A 23,801-nucleotide genomic window follows, 5' to 3' on the forward strand; every position below is an offset into this window, starting at 1 on the left:
CCCTCAACCTCACGGCACATCTTCTGTTAGCTGAAGTGAGACCTGGATTTAGGCCTCTTGCTTACCGTTAATTTTGCACGGCAACAGCTTGAAACAGTTATTCACTTGACTGAAGCTCAAAACACCTGAGGTTAGCAGCCTCTGCATTTCCTGTTCCCACCCCATTTAGTCTTGCACTTTATTGGTTTTGCGTTCTACGGTCTCTTTTCAACGGCATGACCTCTGAGAAAGCCGCTATGTTGTATTTTACCTGACATCTGACATGACTATTTTAGCTGCACACAGGCAAGTTAGGAAAGTATGACTGATTTGTCTTTTCCGTGTTTTGTTTTTAAATTCTCCTTGGAAATATGGTGGATCAGATCAAACAGGGCTTGCTTCAGCTGAGTCCATCCCTGACCAAGGGAGCATTATTTTTTCATCAATTATGTGGAATCATAAAATTCAGATGACAAGACTATTTGGTAAATAAAGGGAAGGGCGGGCCCTGGTATTTGAATTACAGAGCCACAGAACACCACTATTCTTCACACAGCATGTGTGCCAGTGATTAGCAATTCTAAAACAAAGCGAAAAAGAGGCTAAATAAAACTGACTTTGGTTATATGTTTACCTGCTGCACAGTTCTAGGAGCAGTCCTTGCATCCTTATGTAATTAGATGATTTGCCAACAAAAATCTTCAGAGTCTTGCTCAACTAAGTCAGTAACATTAAAATAACCTATGATATCTTTGTTACTGTCAGTCTATGAAATATCCTTTGCTAAATACTAATACAAGCAAATGGACCCAAACTCATCTCAGAGATACTGCAGAATCTAAAGAACAGGCTGGCTCTGAAACAGAGATGTGAGCTTTTTCACTGTCGGATACTTTGTGAGAATTCATTCCACTAGCTAAGTAGCTGCATCATATTTTAGTAAGTGAAGACTTTTTTTTAATCCTTAAAAATATGGCATCTATCTATCCAAAAGTAGCTTAATACCCCATAACTCTGAGACAAAACTAAGCTTATAAACTAGACTACAGCTTGTAGCCACCAAAAACCACTTCATGTCAAACTGCAATTTTAAGAAAACCTTATCAGTGGAACAAGAAAATATAGGTGTCAAAAGCCAAAGTAAAGAGAAGCAAAATGATAGCTGGCTAGATAGTTGTTTTACTCTTTTAAGGAATCTACTAGACAGGATTACGGAGACATGAATTAACTTTCTTGGTGAATTTGTTTGACAGAAGTTCCTCTGACATCAATGAAGCTACCCCTAAATTGAAATGATGGACAAGAGAGCAAGAGGAGGACTATGGATGTGAAACCACACTAAAACATATTTACCACACTCCTAACATGGGCACTCACCTTGTCAAAAGCAGGGTATACTGCTCTAATTTCTGTCAGCCAGCCATACGGCATGTGTCCCACAGGATACGTAGCTGTCAGGATTGCCACTGCCTACAAAAAGAGACAAGGAAACATGAACTTCAAATCTTTGAACAGGATAGCTAAACTGACGTTTGTATGCAATTTTCCATGAAGATTACCACATTGACCTTGACGGAACGGGAAAGCAGGTAGGCAAGTGGGAAGTCTTCATTTGGCTATCGTTTGGCCATGCATTTTATGCTCAGGAAAACTTATGTGCAACGAAGCTACGCTACTCAGCTTTGCAATTTCACCATCACGCCGATACTTTTGGGATAACAGTTAACTTCAGCTGTGTGTGCCCCCCAGGAAGCTGAATATCTCCCTCCCTTGAGTTATTTTCTCTAGAGACTCCCGAGCAGCAGAATTAAAACTCGTCGCTAGAACCCCTATTTGCTTTTTAACCTATTTCATAATCTTAATTTATACACATTTTACTTAGTTATTCGTATGTAAAACAGATTAAAGTATGACAGATTGACTACAAAACAGTTATATCAATACAAATCTTAGGCACCCGAGACTGCCTGACTTTGGATATCAGACTGACTGCTCTGGACTGAGAGGCCCTTAGGAGAAAAAGAACTGTCTCTGCCCGCTTTGGTGCTAATCAACGAAAATCAGACAAAAATAATTCCAGACAGCCTCTTTTAGCATGAGAAACAACTTGTTATCTGAAATTTAAAACAAGGTATTTTCTACTTTCGCCAGTACAGTCAAGAGGTACATCAAAGAAGTAAAAACCCTCAGGTTCCCACAACGCATGCCCTCCCGCATGCCTGCTACAAATGAAACCCCTTTTCTATAGCACGTTTGGTACAATTTTCCAAAATAGCCTCCTCTCCTTCATGTAGGAAGGGTGTTTCGGGAGCCCTTGCCGAAGGTGGCTGGAAGTCCTCCGCCACCCCCAGGTTCCCTGTCTGCAGAGCTGAAGTGGGCATCAGTATTGAGAACAGCCCACGACTTTGCTAACTCCATAAATCAAAGTGGTTGCCTGTCCTTTGCTTGCAGGATCAGGCCTGAAATGATTCACCTGAATTCAAATTCATTTTACATCTGGCAACTGTAGTGGTAAGAAAGACCCTTTTTAACTACTCCTGTCTCATTTTCACTGCTAAATTTTCTAAGTACAGTTTCTTGGTTATCTGACTCCTTTTTCATGTTATAAACGTAATTGCTGTTCCTGCTTGATGAAAGATATATACAAACACAGGAAAGTGACCATGTAATAAGTTATTTTTTTCCCTATGCTGCTTAAAAAAGCAGGAGGAAAAAGTCATCAAATCCACAGAGTAAACTGGGAGAGAGAGAGAGAGGGACAGATTTTTCTTGTCACTGTAATGATATTTATCGTAACTTGAGAAAGCAATTGGTTCAAAGAAAACAAACTGCAATTTTAATACAGTACTCTTTTTCATTGCAATTTTTTCCCCTCATTACTCTCCTTTCAGCAGACTTTCCATCCATATGAAACCTAATTGGATTAAATTAAATAAGGAATATAAAAGATATTCGAGTGACGTTTATTTTCATGCCAATGTCCAACAAGACTGCAAAGAAGCAATAACTATTAAAGAAAATAATACTTCACTACCTCATTTTGTATGCTAGATTCCACTTGGATTAAATTAGTGAACGTTTTTACACTGACTTTTCTTTCAGTATTTTTCCCTTGACTGGCAGGATCCCAAAACACATGCATGAACGGTTTCCTAAGTGTCTAGTATTTGACAGGGTAAAAATCCTCCATCAAATGAACATCAGAAAAGTTATCCCAGCCACCATAACTGTGCTGGCAGTCTGAACAGAAGCAGTGCAAGTTAAGTCAATGCAAGTGGACTTGCGTCCTCATGAATGTGCCACATGCTAGCCCTTCACGGAGACACCCTGCCCACAGTGATGATGGTGATAGCAATCGCTATGGGACCTATATATAGAACTACTATAAAACTATAAAACCGCTATCTATACCGATGCTCCAGACACTGACGTTATGTGTGTGGCCAGCACCTCCCTTTTCAGAGGCAATTCTGTCATAAATCATAGAAAGCTGAAATATGACTACCACCTATGTCTTGTATTTGGAGTCGTGCTAACAATAACGAAAAGCAAGAGGCTGGTCACAAATTGCGAGGTATCTAAAACCAAAAAGCCATTAGGAAATGCAAAACTGATCTCTGCTAACCTGCTCTGGCTCCCATTGTACTGAGAATGTTATACACGCACAGACACACAGAGCCGTCCCTGGCTTGCACAGGTAAACGTGTTAAATTTGCTAAACTCCCTCCCAGAGCTGCTCCTTTGCAGCCACTGGCAACTCCTCAGTGAGTGAAAAACACAGTATCACATGTGGCAAGTTAGCATGGCTGAGAGGATGTTTGTTAGGAATCAGCTATTTGAATTTTCCTTTTCATTTCGTATCTTACTGTTTTTCCTATAGAAAAAAATGTGAGGTTTGCTAACAACTACGTGGATCTAGGCCTCCTCCCGCTGAAACTGGTGGCAAAGGTCTCTCTGACCTTGGGTCAGCTCACAGTGAGCATTTGGTGAAGGCTCTGCATTACAACCCAAAGACCTACACCCATCAGTTCATCAGCGATGAGACTTCAGCATGCATGCACTGGTCAGAGACACTCTTTAATACGTATTCTGGAACAGGACATATTTCTTTGATCATAAGAGCCAACAACTGGGCACGGGATTCCCACCTCCTCCGTCTTAGAGGACGCTGAAAAGTTGCTTGCTAGCCAAACCTATAGGTATAAACTGAAATTCCTTGGAGAAACAGGGTGCGTTTCATACCCCAACCAGGAGACAGATTTTCTTTACACGCTTCCATCTGTCTCTGCCTTATTTTGTGTGATGCACTGGCTTCTAAGAGTAGTACTGTTTCACATCAGTTTGCATAGCCATAAATATACATGACACAAAACAGTGGAACATGTGACTGCTGATGACTGTCTTGAAATCTCTGGGCATCTGGGAAATCTCCAGAGCATACCTATACATAGAGCTTGGAAACTTGGGACACAGGAACTGAACGCATGGTTCAGTGAAAAAATTCTGCTGGTCTAGTCGGGGTGAGCTCCCAGTAGGCCTGGCAGCTGTGCTCATGGTAAGAGTCTAAACAGTCTTCTCTTCCAGGATAAAGAGATTACTAAACAGAAACGTATTTAGGACAATTTTTTTTTCCCCCTGCAAATATGGCTGAGAAGAGAAAGACAGAGGCAGCTCCAGGTAAACGACAGTTCGCAGTAACGCTGAGCACTGACTCTCTTACCTCTGTGGCTGAAGAACTGCCACCTAGGTCCCGGGAGACAAAAAGGTTGACGATGGGCCTACTTATTCGCTGAGTTGCCAAAATTAACGCCAAAGGCCACCAGAAACTCAGCATCTTCCTTATTGTAGCCTCTCCCTGCAACAGGGAGAAAAAAACAACAACAAAAACAAGTGGCTTTGGAAACAAACAGGCAGAACTGAACCAAAAGCACAGTGAAAGGATTTTTGCTTTTCCCACTCATTGTCAGTTTGGTACATTCAATTCAACAGTTTTCAATAGCTGGAGCCTAAAATATTGTCACCCTTGTTAGTAATACTGATTCAAACGCAGCTGTGCCATGGAGCTCAGTAAATAATGCATAAGGTATCTGCATAATTCGTTCTGGCTACCAGAAAAAGATATGTAAATTCCAAGACGACATTAAAGGAAAAAGAGCAATTTTGAGAGGTTCTTCCCCAGGAAACAAAGCGTCCACTTAGCTAACCTGCTACAGCTCATGCTGTGCTGTCTTACAGCACAAGAAGGCGAGAGCTCAGTACAGAGATGCTAAGCAGACAGCGTATCAATATCACGTAAAGTACTGCCTCACGGGCACTGTCGCTGGAACGGTGTCCATCATGCCTCTTTAAGTGAAAATGTCTTTTTTTTTCCTGCGGGATAGAGAGGGTAGGCCCTTCATGCACTGTATCAAGACCTACCCCCATCTCAGGCCCACTTCTGTCAGGAATGACGTCATGTATGTTCCTGTAGTAACCGAGGCATAACGTGGTACATCGGACAAGTGCTCCCATGTATAGAGACAAGATTGGGATCAGAAGAGGCTCCCTGCACTCCAAGTGACTGTGAAGCAAAATGGCTACAAAAACGACCTGAAGGGGAAACAAATAAACGATTAGTGATTTGCCTGCCTGTTTCTTAAGGGCCAGCATTTCTCCTGTCTGACTCCATGGTCACAGCATCTCATTTCTAGCCTGGAGAATTTAGAAACTTTAATGAGGAACCCCGTCTGCATTTGACCATACATGAGAAGACTAAGAGTTAATGGCATACAGCCGCCGTGCCAAAAAAAAAAAAAAAAAAAAAAAAACCACTTGAAGGTAGCGGGCAGGCATCAGTCTAAGAGCCATAATAGCAAAAGGTTAGCGTGGAATCAAGTGCGCGGCTGAGTATCGCCCTTCCCAGGAGAAAGAGCTATTCTGACAGATCGAAGCTGGAGGCATACTTCCGCGGGCAGCTTCTAAGTCCTGCTTTTGGTGTGAGTGTGTGTGTGTGTCTAGGAACTAAAAGCCAGATGTTTTGCAACATTCACCTCAGCTGTTAGAGGTAGGAACTCTTATATCACCCGGATACTGTACTTTTTGAGTGAGACTGCAGTATAAAATCATTTACTCCTGAGCTACCGGAGCGCCACACTGATGTGACTGAAATGGAAACTTTCAGGCTGAAACGGATGAACAGCTCATAATTCAATTTCATTTGATTAAATGCTCAATCCAGAAAATGCAAAGGGGTTGATTAATGAGATATAATTCTCTTCCATTAAGCACAGAGCCTGACAGCATGCCTGTTATTCCAAACGTCTCCGGATGGGCGGGCAACTGAGAATCCAATTGTGTTTGGTTCTGTGGACAGCAGGATCAAAAATAAACTTACCAGGACATGCTGGCATTCAAGTGAGTTGCACAGAATATAAAACTCAATGTTCAGGGATAGGTTCTTTGTTTCATTCCTAGTACTCAATACTTAAGGAAAAAAAAAAAAATCACACTGTGCAGATGTTTATTAGGTAGGCCACACCCTTTATGAGGATTTGCAAAATAGCTCTTTTGAACCCTACAGAAGGATTTTTCTCAGTAAGTAGAAGCAAGTCAGTCACAAAAACGCGTACATGATGCTATGCAAGGAGGATTGAATAGTGCCTGTGCACCTACTGCTTGTGTGGGGAGTAGATGTAGGTGTAGGGAGTCCTGGGGCAGGGGGGAATCACAACTTCTTGTCCTCTGGATTTGCTCTTGCTCTGTACAAGTATTCTGTCATAGGCTGGAGATAAGTTGACAGGTGCCTTATTCTTCACAGCCTTGGCTCGTCACATAGTCACCAGTTATTGTGAAAAGGGCATGTGTATCATGGCCAAAATACAAATTCCAGTTTCTCTATTTAGCTGTAAATGACCTGACATGCATCTAGAGTTAGAGAAATTTGTAGGGCATGCCAGAACAAGAGCAGAGCCTGGCTGTTAAGGCCAATTATTGTAACTGGCATTATCTTCAGGGATTTAATGCAGTAATGCAGAGGGGCGGAGTACTTGCCAAACAGAATAGCAGTTGAACTGAATGGTTAAACCTGGTTTGCTCATACTTAGTGGGAGGAAAACGCTATGGAGAATTGAACTAAGTGCTGTTGGCTTCCTATTTCCTTTGATGCTGTACTACTGTCATGCTCTTTCTCCCCATGTCATTACTTCAGCTGGTAATGGGGCAGTACAGTCACTGATTTACAGGTGTTAGGATCCTCCATTTGATAATGTGTTTATATATATTTTAAAGAGAGGGCTCTGTGTTGGTTCTTGCATGGTATAACGTTGGCCATCAGCAACGAGTATGAAAGGTGTCTTGTGAGCATGTCTAGTACAAAGCAAAACGATGTTTAACACCTCTCTCACAAATGGTAGTTCAAACATTTGCTCTTCTCTGCATCACCCAGGGCTATCAACAAAGTTAAGTTTCTGCTGCAGTTGAGTCTTCAGCTTTTGGCCCAGTAACAAGAACAGCCCTTTACTGGCACTCAGAAGATGGCTTACACTACTGCATTTTACCAGATCAGACTGCATGTGCATAACTGACGGGTCAGCCTTCACTTCCCTATCAAAAAGCCCCATTTAGGATTTCAGTATAACCGTGCGAAGCACCATACAAACGTGCATGGTGGAGAAACATGTCTTTCAAAGTACTTGGCCTCCAAACTGATAGCAACCATCAGTCTCCTCAGCTGAGCTCCCTTTTTCCCAGATGTACCTGTGTATATAGCTTGTTTCTTAGCCGTTCTAAAGCGGTGTTACAGAGGTGCAGGAAGGCACAGCCCTAACCCAAACAGTCCTGCTTCCCTGCTCCTGGCATTGCTTAGGGACTGACTCGATCCAGTCAAGTGAGACCAGTCTCAGCAACAACTGTCAGCAAAGAGCTGGCACACAGCAGGGAAACTACTGGAGAACAGCACGCTCCTCACATAGGATTGTTGCTTCTGGTGCGTTGCTCACGGCAGAGAGGGAAGGCAGTCTCGGTGCACAAGAGTCACCTCTTAGGAAAGCAGCACGTCTGTAATACGACATAAACGGTGGTTGCTAAGAGGAGTCATTACCTGAGCTATGACATCTGAGATGGAGGCACATCCCACTAGGAAGCTGTATTTGTGTTTCAGCAGAATGCCAGCATGGGTCCAAGCCTGAAAAAAGGCAGAGCAGAGTTTGGGAAATGGCTATGACATTTGCTAATGATTTCAGATCCCAGAACACTGGTTTTCGACTGTTACATTACATGTAAACAGCTTATAAAGCTCTTTCCCACCTGCAGCATCTGATGTGAGCTTGGGCAAATCTTAAGCCAGTAATGCAGAGAAAGCACTGCTGCATTTAGCTCCTTTTTCCCAGGACTGCGAGGGAGAAAGGGAGTAATTTTATAGCCTCTGTAGAAATTTCTGAGATCTAATAAGAAGCTGCCCCTTCTTCATAGAAGGGATAGAATCTGTGCAGGACAGACTAGGATTTAAAAATATCCAAGGGGATATTTCACCAGTTCAATGCATCTCTAAAATGTAATACTCATCAGCTTACTGAGTTATACTGAGGCCGATCTGGAAAAGAAAACCTAACGATCCAACTTCTTTTTAGCATCAGCTCTCATCAGCAGCTGTTCAAGCGGAGAAGGTGGCAGAGAAAGCAGTGGAGGCATGCCACGAAAAGAGTCCCCCTTTCCAGTTTTACAGGGATATAGAGGAAGCACAAGTATTGCCCTAACTTTGTGCAGTGCAGGCCGTGTGAGACAAGCCTGGTGATCTTGGAGCAGCAGCCCAGCCACGTGTTTGGCTCTCATGCCCATGCATTTGAGATACACTGGACTTAGCTGTGCCTGCAAAAACTGATGGTCACATACAGCTTTTCAACAAATTTGCTTTGAGGAAGCATTGAGCTTACTCCTTGTGAGCTCTGCAAGCGGTCTGGGGACACACAGCAAGTCCAACCCCTCCAAACATACTGGAAGGAGAGAACGCATGCAGAGAGCTCATCACAAGATGACCAGTGCCTTCTAGGCTGCACACACACTAACTCTGACAAGACAACTGAGGATTTTACATTTGTCATGATCTCTGGATGTTCAAAGTCCACCTGCACACATTTTCCAGGTAGTAGAGGAAGATGCGTCCAGGTATATGCAAAGGAAGACAAGCCCTCCTCCTGCACACCTTCAGTGTCCCATCAGGTAATTGACTTTGCAAACTAAGGTGATCATCAGAAAAGAAAAAAAAAAATCATATTAAAACTCAGTTCTGAATCATGTACTCACCATGGCATCCATAAAGGGGAAGGCAGCTAGATAAAGGAAGGCCCTCCGAGTTTTACTTCCCACTGATTCATCCACATGGTGTAGCTTATTAATAATGTAATACCCCAAATCGCTATACGCTGTAGAGATACAAGAACAGGAATAAATAATAAAGCTTACATACAGATTCTGGGTGAGATACTCAGAAAAAGGCAAAAGAGCACAATGCCTAGAGGCTTCAACATGCATTCACTTAGCAAACAGCTGCAGGGGCTTGAAGGTATTGCAGCCTCCCCAGCTGCTGGTTATTACTGAGGAGGGCTCTCACGGTTCTTCTCAAGGAGCCTTTGGCAGAGGAGGGATAACAAGCAGCTGGGCTGGGAGACGGGTACAGTAAGTGCCACATGTGTTTGCTAAATGAACACGCTGGCACTCCAGAAAATCTACTGCTCTTTCATTAACCCAAGGCTCTTTCGTGGGAAAGCTGTTTCAACTGGCGCTGTGCATTTCATGGAATATAGTACCTTTCAAATCCTGCAATGCCAGGATTCAAAGCAGCTATTGCCATAGCAGCTAGTGCCATAGCAGTCTCACAGCGCTACCTGTAAACCTGCCTAAAGCTGTAAAACGAGTAGTGTAATTTGCAAGGGCATGCAATAAATCACGCTCGTTATGCCTCTTTGACTGCTTCTCCTTACCCTGCCAAATGCTCACCTCCGCTGGGACTTGCCGGCACGTTGTACAACCGCGGGGCAGCCTCAGACAGCTGCTCCTTTCCTGCATCATTTAGAACTGGCATCTCACGAGCTAGAAAAGGATGCTCCATGCTGCTGGAAATTAGGGGCTTGCTACTTCTAATTAATTGCCAGTATATTATTTTGCTATCCTGTTTCAATCTAAGAAGAGAGGAATTGTCAGTGTTTGGCAAAATACCTTTTGCCAGCCTTCAATCCCCAAGGTGTTAGACTGAAGACAGCCCAGATTCAGGAGTCCCCATATGGCTCCATAAAAAACTGCTTAGACCTCTCTGTACTGTGCTTGTTGGTACCCAGGTCATCCAGCTGTTTTACTTATCCAGGAGTCCTCCCCATAACCTGAAATAATGTAGAGCTAGCTAACACTAGTGGTCCAATCCAATACTTTTTAGCCTAAAGCTAACTCTCATAATGAACTCAGGGGGGCCTGAAAAAGATTAAACAGAATCTGCCTATGTGATCACAAAACTGTTTTTTCCCCCTGAAGAGTAGAACATCCCTGCTCTTTTCTTAAAACAAAAAACAACCAAACAAAAAAACGGTGTTCAAAAGTAATTAAAGAGGAGTTTAAGTCAGCATTGTTTTGTGATGGCATAGAGATACAGCAGTTAAATGGTTAACAGGACTGAAAAGATTTTTTTCCACATCACAACAAGGCAGTGCAAACCAGGTAGCAAAGAAGAACGAGGCAGCATGACAGCACTGAGAATACAGGCGGCAGCCTCATTGCGGGTGGCCAGGACAACAGAAAACACGGTAAACCATATTTCATAAACCGTCTATGAGGTTCAGACTCACTGAGCTTCTCTTAGATCCCATTTAAGTTGCTTTGAACTTCTGCTGCATAAAAACTTAAAAACTGTTGCAGGAACCACGCTAGTGTGAATTCTGCACGTGGGGACAAATCTGAGCGGAGGGACTGAGGAACCCGCTCTTGCAGAGGGGCCTCCAGCGGCAATCCTCAGACAGCACGCCGCAGAAACCTCCCTTCGTGCTCGCTGTGCACTTCGCCCTCTGCTCTCCGCCGGCTTTAAAGGAGACTTTAGAAGTAGATAGAAAATGAGTAATAAATAAATCTTTTGTCTCTAAAAGCTATTGTGATTTTCAAGGTCATTTTCTGGAATGCATTATTACAGGAAAACCCATAGAATTAGAGGGGTCAGAGGCTGAGCTATTCTCACTTTGAGGAATGGCTATTTCACCACAGGATTGTAGTTTATTGGCAAGGCACTCTCGAGGGACTTATATTACCACAGCCCGCAGCACCAAATTTTTAAAATTTCTAGCGCGATCAGTGCTGTGTTCTATAAGCTTTACAATTCTTCTTTCTCTCCGCCATCCAAAAAAGTCTAACTGCAATTTTTAATGTGACTTTGATTTCGAAATCCTAATGGCTTAGCTTAAAAACTGTTCTCTTCCACATGTCTGTGAAAGCATGTGATCACTTTCACTGATGTCAATGAATGTTTCCATCCTCAGAAAGAAGACTCGGCAAGTTGAGATTTACTAACAAATATACAGGCAGGTGTCTCTGAGCTGTGAATAAAGCAATTGCTGATGCAATTAGAACTTAACCTTGGCAAACCTTACCAACTTACTATGAGGCATGGTACAAAATTAACAGCACAAGAGGAAACAGAACTGAAGAGTATTGCATGAACATAAAGCAGATGGTTGTTCCCATTCCCTTCCCCGTTCCAATCAAAACAGAGAAGTCCAACTCCAAGATAAGCTGCCTCTTTGCTTGCCTGCAATAACTCATTCATTTTGTATGTCCATGGATTAGTTTTGCTTCTTGTGTAACAGCAGTTAAGCAGGAATTCTGGCTTTTGTCTTTTCTAGCTGAGTCTCAAAACCCAGAAGCTTAGGGAAATTACACTGAAATACTGTGCACCTAACTCGAGCTCATCTTTTCTCTACGGATTTCTCTGACATCCTTGAAACAAATGTACTCGCTCCTCATGATGCCAGCAGTCTCAAGCCAATAGCTGTACCATAGTCACTTTAGGCTGTCTACTATCCAGCATGTTGTACTTACATCATAACGAAAACAAAAAGAAACCCTCATAGGAGGTGATACCATTTAGTTGCGGACATGGAGCCACATATGTCAATATTAGCTTTACTGGGGGGAAAAAAATTAAAAAACGTTTTTGAGTTAAAGTGTGTTTTTTTAGAGGCATTCCACGTTCATACTTCGGTGCCAGTTTTAAAAATGAACTATTCTTGGAGACTTGAGAACTAAAATTCTATTCCGCTGCCTATCACAAGGATGGCCAAAACTGGTGCTGGTCAGGAGTTTGTTCTGCTAAGTCATTTGGGCAGACAGGAAAACGCTAATTTGTTAAAAAGGTAAACCTTCATGTGCAGATGGCACAGGGTACAGAGATTTCTTTATGTCTTTGGCTAGCCTGACTTAAAGCAAAAGCAAAAGACTGTATGCTCCATGTGAAAGCCCAAACGATAGGGATGTTTTGGGCTGCGTGTTTCTTTTTTGCTCATAGCAATAAATGAAAACAAAACCACATCTCAGGAACATCTCAGTGCAGAATGATTGTTGCAATCATCTTTTTCTGTGCTCAGCTCTAGTTGAAAGATTGTATTAGTTGATTTTCCCAAATCTACCAACGTCCATCAGTCTCTGGAGTACTTTTGGATAGGCCAGCATCTCGTAAGTCTCAAAATTAGTCTGTTTTAACTAAAAAAAGAAAAAAAAAGTTACTATCCTACAATCCACAGATGCTTTGGTCAGAAGCTTTCCTCATCCTTCTTTCGCCCTGAATACCTTGCCGGTAGGAAACTCCCCTTGCTGTGGCAGAAGGGTTGGGGCAGCTAGGGAGCAAGTTACTGCTTTAGCAGTGGTCATCTGAAGATGCTGGAGCAGGACACTTCTTTAATAAGTAACATCTTTTATTAATACCATTTTATCATCTTTTAGTAGGAAGAAAAAAAGAAAGCCTGGATTATATTTTGATTTGTGTTCCTGTGCTATAGTCTTCTCCCAGACAAAATGTTTAGTACGAAACAGTACAGCGGGCATGTCGGAACACAACTGACTGGAAAAAATAGCTCAGTTTCTCGTAAGCCATGCTTTAATTCCCAGTCACTAGGAGATTCCAGCAGAGTTGCAATGGATTTGCTTGGATTACACCCATGTCTCATTTCTTAAGCAGGTTTTTCGTGTATATGCAGTGACCACGCATGTGGGCAGGCCAAGAAAATTAGTGGGATTGCTAGCAACTGCCAAAGTATTCACCTGTGCAACCTGTGCAGGGAGGGGCCCATGCCTGCTAGCAGTCAAAAGCTGGCACAAAACAACAGAACCACTCACACAGCTTGGCTACCCAGCCTGCTATTTGTTTGCCTGGTTACTAAAGTTTGCATTTTTTTTTTCCTGGCAACGAGAAGTGACCTATCATCTAATGTTTAAATAGGCATGGGGGGCACCAGCTAAGGGTGTCTACCTAAGCAAAGAGGACGCTTCCCCAAAGTAACATCTGCCTCGTCATTTCCAGAACCTCAGAGAGCTGTAGAAAGTAATATTAATGTGCGAAAAGAAATAAATGGTCTCAGTATTCTGTTTCTGCAGCTTGTAACTCCTGCTGGGAGATGGTGAGTGTAGCTAGGCAAGCAGTGCCAAGAGAGTGAAGTGGAGAAGGGCTGAACGATGCTATTTTATTGCCAAGGAAAACATCCATGTCCTTCATGATACCAGTGTTAGAAGAACCCACTTAGTGCGAAGGCCTTACCAGCAACACCTGTGAAATGCATGATGCTATTATAATGTTATATAAATGAATTCTCCGTCAAGCTGCTAATTTAGTGAGATGTCATAAATATGCATCTTGAATCCCTTCTCTTACAGCCCAGTATTCCAACACAAAAGCCAATCTCTGAAATAACCAGAAGCTTTAGACCCTGACTACATAGCAAGCTGCCCACAGGGACACTCTTTTAATTGGTGGCAGCAGCTGCCCCCAAAATAGCAACAGGGAAGGAAGGCAGCATATGATTTGCCATTTCCAGATTGCCAACTGCAAACGCAAGACCAGTCTACTGCCCGAGGGTCTACAGAAGCATTTGAAGCAGGAAGGGAAGGTGGTTTCAATTCCCAGCAGTGTTACAGTGCTACGGAGAGACTGTGGTCAAGTGATTTAGTTTCTTGGTTCGTACTGCTACCTGCACAGGTGGGTGATAGGGGCTATTGGTGAGGACTTCGCGGGCTGTTCATGGGAATGTGGAGCGGTGATGCCTGAGGCCCCCCCGAGCTTGGAGCTGCGAGTTTGAGTTGTTTGGCTCAGCCCATCACTCCCACAGCGGACTGCCTTAGCCCCTGTGGGGGAGCAGCAGAGGGGAGCCTGCTGCTGAAGCACAGAAGCATGAGTCACTTAGGTAAAACGGTCTGGTCTGATACTGTAAATAAGCAGAGGCTGCTGTTTGTGTGCAGACTGCAAATAGTCTCTATTGCAGTTGGAAATGTGGTGATTCACTGTGGTCACCGTGTTTCTACCATCACTTGTTTTCTTCCTTCGGACTTTCTGTACTCCTCCTTACTTCACTGGGCTTTTTCCTTCCTGTTTCTTCCTAGGCTTTGACAGTCCACAGCAGACAGTCATGTCATCTTCCTTAGCCCTGTGCACATGTTATGTGACAGAAATTCAGTCCCCTGAGTTGTGTTTGCTTCTCTTTTCATCTGCTGAGCATCAGCGACCTGGATTTTTGTCTCCTGTAGGTAGTCTGTAAGAGGCTTGCAGCTGTTGAGGAGTAGCTGCAGGGCCTAGGAGGCTGCCTGTCTGTTGCTAGACGCCTTCCCCTTCTCCTGCTGGGAAGGTTGTGCATCTGTGGGTCAGAAAAGAATAATCAGGATTTGAAACGTGTTCAAAGGAAACTTGAAACATAAAACTTGGCAACATCACCCAGGCAATTGGTGCTAGAATCTGACTAGCTCCATTCACTTGGGCGCTCTGCCAGTCTCTGATGTGGCCTTTGCATATTTTCAGGCACAGATAAGTTAAAATACTAAAAAATATTTTGCTGTCTGCCACCATGAGCAGCTGAAAGCTTGTGTGAGGCCCTTTAATTCAGGACTTTAAGGCATGGTAAGTGAAGCCCTTGATTTCTTTTTTTCTTTTCAATAACTGCAGAGAGCACTTCGGAGGTTCTGAACTCTGCAGAGCTCTATTTCCAGGCAAAGCCAAGTAACTTACCTGGCATGTTTTCAAATGGCTGCCCCAAACACCTCTGCTCAATAAAAGTCCCACATGGAAAATCCAGCTACGTCTTTTACCTGGAAATCTGATAGCTATACTTTAAATTCTCTTACAATCCATACTAGCTTAAAATAAAATTTTTAATGACCGGAAAATAATTATTTATCTAACTGGCAAAGCCAAAGACTTGGACCAGCACTGGAGGGAAAATAACAGACAAAGAAATGTGAGGGCCAAACTTACAAATCGCCCCAGGTTTACAATACTGACTCAATATTAACAGCCGCAGCTGCAAACATATATCGAGGAAGTGACTAATCAATACTGCTGAAATAAATTAACTTGAAGGCACGGATGTTTTCAGTCTGTAAAATTAGCAACAGTTTAGCCATTGTAACATAGGATAAAGGTAGACAGTATAGGGCTACCACGTCGGTGGTGGAATAAAAGACATGATGGTCAAACAAACTATAGTGCCTGGGAAGCACACAGAGCTGGTAAATAAAGTGGCACTCTGTTGAGGGATAAGAGCAGGGGACCTCCAGCCTTACCACAAGGTTCTTCTAACTGCTCATGCAGACCCTGTATGCTGACTGGCAGCACATTTGGTACTTGACAGAGCAACAGCCTGATAACGAATAGTATCCCACATCCAGGCCACTCTGCAATTCCACGGCAATTCTGGATATTGCCGTCACACTCGCTTTTCTCATCCATCTGCAACAGGAACACCCCCGGTAGCTTCCCTACCGCCTGTAGACCATCACACCCCTCCACAGGCTCTGGTGCTACCTCCCTCCCTCTTCCCACTCCTCAGAGCTCCCAGCTTTTAGGACTGTACCTGTCGAATGCCAGGTGCTCTCTGCTGCTTCCTCCAGTGTCTCCTGCTCCTCATAGCTGAGATACACTGGTTTCCGCTCTGTGAAACGAGCTAGAAGGTGCAGAGGATCTGGTGCGGTTCTTGAAGAGGATGAAGTTAAAATCTTTCAGGTCACGTGGCTTTTTATTGTTGTGGTACTGGTTGATGCTTGGGTTGATATCACATTTCTCTAGTCTCTCAGGAACTTGCAAATCCTGTGGTTGCCTTACTTTTATATTCAGTTAATTTCTGCTTGTGTATTTTCCTTGCTTACGAATGCATTCAGGGAGCTGGTCTCAGTTTAGCATAAAGTGCTCTTAGTAGCTACTTCTCCTACAGATTAGTTACTCAATAGAAGTGGATGACGACTAGCACAAGCGAAGAGTAATACTTGGTATTTTTTAATGAGGTTGCTGGCACCTGCTTGCTTGGAGTTTTGTACTGTAAGATAACTAGCAAAGGGATAGGTACAGAAATACACCAATAATGCCACCAAGTCTGGACAAACAGCTCTGCCTTACACATCTTGATGTCCTACTACAAAGTGAGTGGTAAACCCATTCAAGCGCATACTGGTAGGTGATTGTCACTGCCTACCACTAAGACTGAGCTATCAGCTTTCTGCAACCCATTGATGTAGGCAGGCTGACACACCTGACCGCAAGAGATAAGCAGCAAACCAAGAAGCCAGGCAGGAGAGCCCTGGAGGTGGAATCTGCCACTTAACAACCTGTTTAAAAAGTAATAAAAACTGCACGGCTCGGGCATGACTCCAGCCCAAGAGAGTTCATCTCCTCGGCATTTCCTGTTGCACTTACAAACGAAATCTTAAGCCTACAGATTAATCAGTTTTGAAGAACAGGTGAGGGACGGGAAACAAATTAAGCGATGTATTAATTAGATGTGAAGTGATCTTACCTATTAAGGTATGAAATATAGCAGCTACGGCTCCAGCCACAACCATGCACAAAACTGCTTTGGTCCTGTCTCGCTTGCTGTTCACGAACACCAGACCTACATTTTTGAAGTCACTCATTGGACCTGTGAAGAACTTCATCAGGGAGTATGCCAGCCCATAGCTGGCCAGCATTTCCACAGCATCTTCCTTGACAGCAGCGATGCCCCTATTCAAGGCCTGTTGAAACACAGAAAGACAAAGAAAACAATGTAGCACATGTGCAGGCATACCGAAAAAATATTCTGCAGCCTGCTTCTGGAGGAATAAGTTCAACTCTCATTATTTTTCCTCTGAGCTGGCTCTTATTTCTCTGGCTTCAGAAGCAGAAAGCGACTTGTGACATAGCTACCGTGATAACTTCACATGGGCAGTAAAGGAGCAGAAGACTTGAATACAGTTTAAGGAACAAAGGTGACTATCTCTTTCTAATATATCTATATTATCTATCTATCTATCTATCTATCTATCTATATAATATATCTAGTGGAATCCTGCTATACCAGCAGTCAGTCTCTCTTCTTTTCAGAGTAACTTTATCACATGATTAATACAACATTGATGATACAGGACCATTTAAATGCCACTTTGAGGCCTGAGGCCTGAACTGAATCACGCATAGTCCTTGCAGGCCATCTGCACAGGCGCAAAACTCTGACATACTATATACTGAAATTTCAGGAGCTAAAACTGTGTTTCAGTGTATTGAGCTTTTCACTACATCTCATGTGATTGTTGTGAAGAACTGATACTGTCCCATGTTTTTATTATGAAACTAGGCCAAACATGCACATGTCTAAACATACCTGTCCTCCTTTCATGTATTTCACAAGGTCCAGATCCTATATTCATTTATATATCTCTTTGTAGCATATTTAAAAAGAAATACTGTGCATGCACTTCAAGACCTGAATCCAAATAACCTACCGATTCATTCTAGGCCTGTATTTAGGAAATGTCTGCCAATGAATCACCACAAAGTAAACAGATAATTTTTATAACTAAGACGAACCACAGCAGGAATGCCTAACATTGTTTCAGATTCAAGCCTGCACCAAAATGCTTGTGAAATATTGAGTAAAAATGACAGAATAATACATTCTATCTTCAGTGCAATAGCATCAATCATCTGATATAATCAGCAAATTGTTAAAACAGGATTAAATTCAAAAAGCAAAAAGCATGAACTATGACTTGTTTTCACAAGTATTTGGGTCTTATGGGTCACAGCTGATGTGTGCTGACAGGACCACAACAACTGGGCCAGCCAGGAACATCTCTCCAACCCATCCTGCAAATCCCAGTCCATCCACTTACAGAGCACTTCTAACACTGCTTTTTCTGAATGGAAAAAACACAAACTGAGTATCAGCAGGTAACCAAGGTGAATTCCTTCCATTTTAAATGTAAGCATGGTCTTTTTGTTGTAGGCTGTTGAGTTTTTTCTTTTTGCAAGACCATGTAAGCATGCCAGTCCCATTGACTTCAAAAGAAACTGCATCTCCATGGCAGAAATTAGCATTTTTTCCAAATGCTTTTCTTTTACATTCTTCCTGTAAGACGTACTTAATTTTTTGAGACTAACGCTGCACCATCCACAAAGCAAAAGAAAATGCCAACTTATCTATTCCTGGTATTTGCTGAATGGTTTTTTTTGCAGTGTGCTCTGACCTAAACATGTGAGGTTCCAAATGTTTTCACCCTTCTTGCTCTAATTTTTCCCTTCCCAGAAAATATCACATTTAGGATCCTGAAGACCCGCTGCTGCTATATAAAGCCACTTCTGAGGTACAGATAATTCCACCTATTGCACTGATAAGCATTCAAATTATGATTTATCTGCAGATGCCAGAAAAGATGTTATTCTGAGACACTAATGGATGCATAAAATTGGACCCAGACAATCTGTAGAAAAGGCTGCGGCCTGTGAAATGAACAGTCAAACTTAGCTGCCTTTTGTGATGATGCTTGTGATGTTGTTGTATTTGATATCAAGGTGTATACTGAGTTATAACCTTTTCATTTAAACTTTCTAAAGATGTTAGATCTCCCTGCAGCTGTAGCCAATAACGGGGAAACACGGGGTTTAGACTAAGCCATACAGAGGGTTCCTTGACAGTGGCTTTTCTCCCTCTTTTCTCTTGTCCCCAGTAAAAGATATTTGTGGCTACTCCAGTTTTAAGAGAAACAGAAAATGAGCTTCATGTGGTCCAGTTTAAATGCTTCTTGTCACTTGCAAACAGCGGAAATCTTTTCAGCACAATTCAAAAGCACAAGCGCTTCCTTCCTAGCTTGGACCACTACTGAATATCAGAGTCCACGAGGGAAGACAATCCACTTCTGACAAAAGTTCCTTGGATAACTGTGGCTTCAAGAAATCCGCCTCTGTTCACAGACCCAACCCTGTAATCTCTCTGTATAGAGACAAACCTTTGCAGAGCACAAGTCTCAAGCCAGTGAAACTATCTCCCTGTGACTTTGGCCCCTGGGGACCTCAGTTTTCCACATAAGTAGGATAGAGAGAAAGATCTGAGCACTCCTCTTCCTCTTCCTTTCCAGTTTCGGAGGCTGAACTGTGATCTCTTTTGTTTGAACAAATTATAGCCAAGTAGATACATCTGAGTAATTTCCCCTGGACACACGCTGTGTATCAGGTAATGTAAACGGGCAAAACCCGAAAGGGACTTTGTAAGAGAAATGTGCCCATTAATTTATACTCCAGTGGAACAGTTGGCCAGTGTGATGAAATACCCTCGAGGCGAGCCCTGAAAAAGCAATGCTCCTAAATGCTTCTTTGGAAAGAGTCTTAGGAAATGAACAGCCAACGGAGCCGTATACAGATGGTTTAGTTTTTGTAACTTTCTTTTTCCACTTTCACTTCAAGACGACACTGCAAAAGACTCTTCATCCTCAGCTTCCAAACGCTGTACAAGCACTTTGTGTCGCCTTTCTACTCCAGGCACCTTATTATGTCATTATTACTGCAGCTACTGAACTCTTATTTGCTTTCCTTAAACCTACAAGAAATCCCACTAACTTGGGAAAGCTGACTTGGGGTGCAATACGAAAGATAAAGTCAGCTGATTTTTCATGGCATGCCAACCACGCCCTTGGTAATCTTCCAGTTTAATTTCCTGCTAGGTTTTCAATTAAACCTCTAATAAAGAAAGAAAATTATGAACCAAGATAGATCTCCGTTTCTTTTTTATCTGATTACATTTTATATACATTTTGTGTACACAAAAATCAATTATAAAAATTAGTTGGCAGCATCTGTTTTCCAGACCTGTTTCACAGGCAACAGAGCATTTCTCTACAAAGATCTGTTTGACTTCTCAACCAAATCAGACAGAAACAAGTGCTAGTAATAATAACAACAACAATACTTACACTGTAAGTTAGCTTGATCTTACATATTTCAGTTGCCATTCCCACTTTCAACTGGCTTATTCACACCAACGCTGAAAGGGGCACTGAGGACTACAGGTGCTTGAAGAGGGCTACCGGCAACGGTACCTTCTGAGCTTCCAATGAACAGCTAACCTGACAGGTTAGCAGGTGAAAATTTCACTGTAAACCACTTTTAAGCAAAAGTGATTAAAACAAAGCCACTGTCATTGCTGACCCTTCTTTTGGAAATAACAAAAGAAACATGGAATATTTCCCCGCTGAGGGGAAGTAATCTGGTAGGGACACGAACCAGTTAGTCAAACAAGTCACGTTCCTAAAACACTTCTCAAAAAGGTAGGCACGGAGCTCCATAGCTACTTCTTTGCAATGTCTTGTATAACACGTTATTATGTTACCAGAAAGATGAAATCTTTACTAGAAGGCATGCAAACAGCACCCTGAGCCCTATTCTTACGACAAATTCTGTGCTGTCTCTAATGTCCACCAAGATCAGAGGAGACTAGAGTTTTTAAATTCTCATCCAAAACATTCAAGTCAGAAGAACACCAAATAATATACTTGATGACACTTCAAATCAGCAACCACCTCTTTAAAACTGGGTACTGCAGCTGGCCTTATCCTCTTAGAAGGAACATATGAGACCTTTATCAAATCTCTAGGACATGCATAATGGATGAATGCAACAATCTTTTGCATGGAAAGACAGGGCTTTAAAAAGCCACCGCTGTGGAGTAAAATGACAGGGGCCTAGCTTGTCCGATTTTGCATGCCCTTTCAGCACTGTCCACTAAAGCTGGCAGACAAAAAAGTTAAGATTCCAATCTACAGCTACACACCTCTGTGGCCAAAGATTCAAAGTCTCTCTCTTAGGCTGGTTCTGTAAAGTTTGATCCCCTCTTGTATGATCCTCCCCTCCCAATGACTGCAGGACTGGATTAAAAACCCACTGGCATTGCCATATCTGCTGTACAACCTCTCTTTTGCTTATAAAAATGGTTTAATACCTACCTAATGCATACAATTTCAATAGTTTGTATCTCACCAGAAGTACACACATTCTACTTCATTTGAAGTTAACTATTGACTATACAGTCAATACTTGACCAGTACATGTGTCAGGACTGAATTTCAAACAAAAGCAAATAAAATCTGAGAAATGGCAATTCTTGTCACTCCTCAAGTCTGCTTACTCTGGAAAAGCAGACTGTGACCTAGAGGTAGCTGTCATGTCCTTATGTCTTGTTCAGTTTGAAACTGGGTTTCTGCCTGAGCTGTTTTCAAGTCTAGTTTAACTCTTTAGCTACTGGAGGATGATACCAGAAACCTGCTGAATTTGGCAGTAACTTGGCCAAGGATATCGTTGGTTCAAGGAACATTTGTAGGAACCCTCACTCCCCTCAAAACCTTTCTGCCTACCTGCCCTCCCCCAAGAAAATGGGAGACAGCCTGTTAAAGAGCAAGCTGACATAGGGGACAGTCCTTCTCCAGTGTCCGGTAACCTTTCTCTTGGTAATTGTTGGCTGAGTTTTCATTTATTAAATCTTGTCACACTGACACCTTCTGTAAGTTGCCTAAACTGCGTTGCCAGGAGGGTACGTGACAAATCCGGTGCTCCTGAAGCATGGAACGATTAGACTATTGGATCAGCGCTCCCGCAGCATTGTGCTGTTTGTGTCTCTGTTTCTGGCTGGGTTTCTTGTAAAGACAGGAGCCACTGGAAAGTAATTTGAGGGAAACTACTAGTGCTCTGACACAGGTCTGTGTAGGACTTCCACAGGCACAGACATAAAAGGGGGAGAAAATGGCGTCAAAATAGCACACACCAATTTATTCTGGCTCAAGAAGACTGCCAAAGCATTGTGTATGAAGGGACAGCCCTGCAGGGGTAGAGGTAATCTGGTCTTGCAGCTCAAAAACCTATGGCTGTTCCTTATTTTATTGTGCCTTTTTTTCCCCTGCAATGCTTTTATCCTCATTTAGTATCTCTAATTTTGGGTCAGCATCTGCTGCTGGTCATGTGTCAGATGCCTGAACTGCCATCGGAGGTCAATTTGTGATAGCGCACTATCAAAATGCACTCCTATTCCCTTACTAAAGCTTGTTTTAAGAAGAGACCACTAGTTCAGGCTTTCCCTGTCCACAACACTGCAAGTGCTGAAAACAGTTCGATCCACCAAAATAATCCCCGTCCACAGCCAGAGAGCGCAGCCCTGACCCCCAGTCTGAAGGAAGAAGACACACCCATGCCGAGAGAGGGGACAGCCAGACTGCTGCACGGTACATGGGGTATCTTTGGAGAGGCCAGTCTTGGAAGAGTATTAGGACGGCCCTGAAAACAAGAGCTGACATTTTTCTGTCTCTTGCCTCTTCCGAATTGAAAAGAAGCTGGAGATGTCAGCCAGGCGGCACAACTTTCCCTTAAAAAACCACCAGTGTACTAACATTTCAATCAAATCTACCCTGCTTACTTAAGTAAGGAGAATAAGACCTAGAAGAAAGCCTGTATGCCCTGCGAAACAGCAAGCTTCCATAAAGAGCAGAATGCAACCGATAACAATTTTTTTTCCCGTTCACCCTCCTGAGCAGAAATGAAAAGCAAGAATGAGCATTTTTGCAAGATTTCTACTCTTCTCTGAGTGAGCTTGCCACTCTGCGATCACGATCAGGCTTTCAGCTCCACTTGTTGACACTATCCACTCACTTTCCAATGTTAAAGCTGTGTAAAAGTGTGTCCTGGGAGAAATGAAGACGCTAAATACACCGCATAATTTTAGAGCACTCACAGCTTTCCATGGACCCTGGGATACACCAGGGAACAGTACTTTTTAACAGGCACGGTCAGAAGGCTTATGGATAATTAGGGCAGCAGCAGGAACGCTGAGCTCAGTGAAAATGGGAAATCCTTCCCATTACCACCACTAACGCAGAGGCAGGTGCGCTGGGGAGCTGGAAGACAAGCTATGGCACGCTCTCCTAGGGCACCTATGGCCTGGGTGTAGGTTCGAGCATGACAGCCGGCATAACAAGACAGGCAATCATGCAGAAAAGTGGGGGGAGTCCTTTGCTCTCAGAGCAACGTGGGGGCTTTCGGCTCTGGTTTCCCTGGGAGCTCACCCACGAAGGTAAGAAGCATTGGTGTTTATGTCATGGAAGTACGGCTGCCTCCAGTCTAAGTTTGCTTCTCTTCAGATCTTTACTTAGAGGCCAGAGACTCATTTTCCCTTAAAAGCTATTTCTTCTGTAAACTTAGGAGTGCAGACAAATAACGCTGAGGCATAAACTCAGACACGTACAACTGGGAGAAGGTCGTCTCCCCATCTCTCCAAAACGCACTGTGGATGAGCGATCATTTTTCATCAAATTCCATTTTGATT

General features: G+C 43.0%; 1 protein-coding gene across 2 annotated transcripts in view; it reads right to left on the reverse strand.

Moving 5' to 3' along the window:
• Nucleotides 1-23,801, reverse strand: part of ANKH (ANKH inorganic pyrophosphate transport regulator) — a 108,814-nt gene that overhangs the window by 33,384 nt on the left and 51,629 nt on the right. Inside the window, exons 2-7 of one of the 2 annotated variants that reach the window (XM_068931432.1) lie at nucleotides 16,980-17,196; nucleotides 9,259-9,377; nucleotides 8,057-8,140; nucleotides 5,398-5,568; nucleotides 4,700-4,834; nucleotides 1,357-1,449 (exon numbers count right to left, since the gene is read on the reverse strand). In XM_068931432.1, the coding sequence (XP_068787533.1) occupies nucleotides 1,357-1,449; nucleotides 4,700-4,834; nucleotides 5,398-5,568; nucleotides 8,057-8,140; nucleotides 9,259-9,377; nucleotides 16,980-17,196 (819 nt within the window). The remainder of the gene's footprint in view (nucleotides 1-1,356; nucleotides 1,450-4,699; nucleotides 4,835-5,397; nucleotides 5,569-8,056; nucleotides 8,141-9,258; nucleotides 9,378-16,979; nucleotides 17,197-23,801) is intronic. The other variant, XM_068931433.1, reaches the window with a different exon arrangement.

The sequence above is a fragment of the Struthio camelus genome, chromosome 2 (assembly GCF_040807025.1).
Source record: "Struthio camelus isolate bStrCam1 chromosome 2, bStrCam1.hap1, whole genome shotgun sequence".
NCBI lineage: Eukaryota > Metazoa > Chordata > Aves > Struthioniformes > Struthionidae > Struthio > Struthio camelus.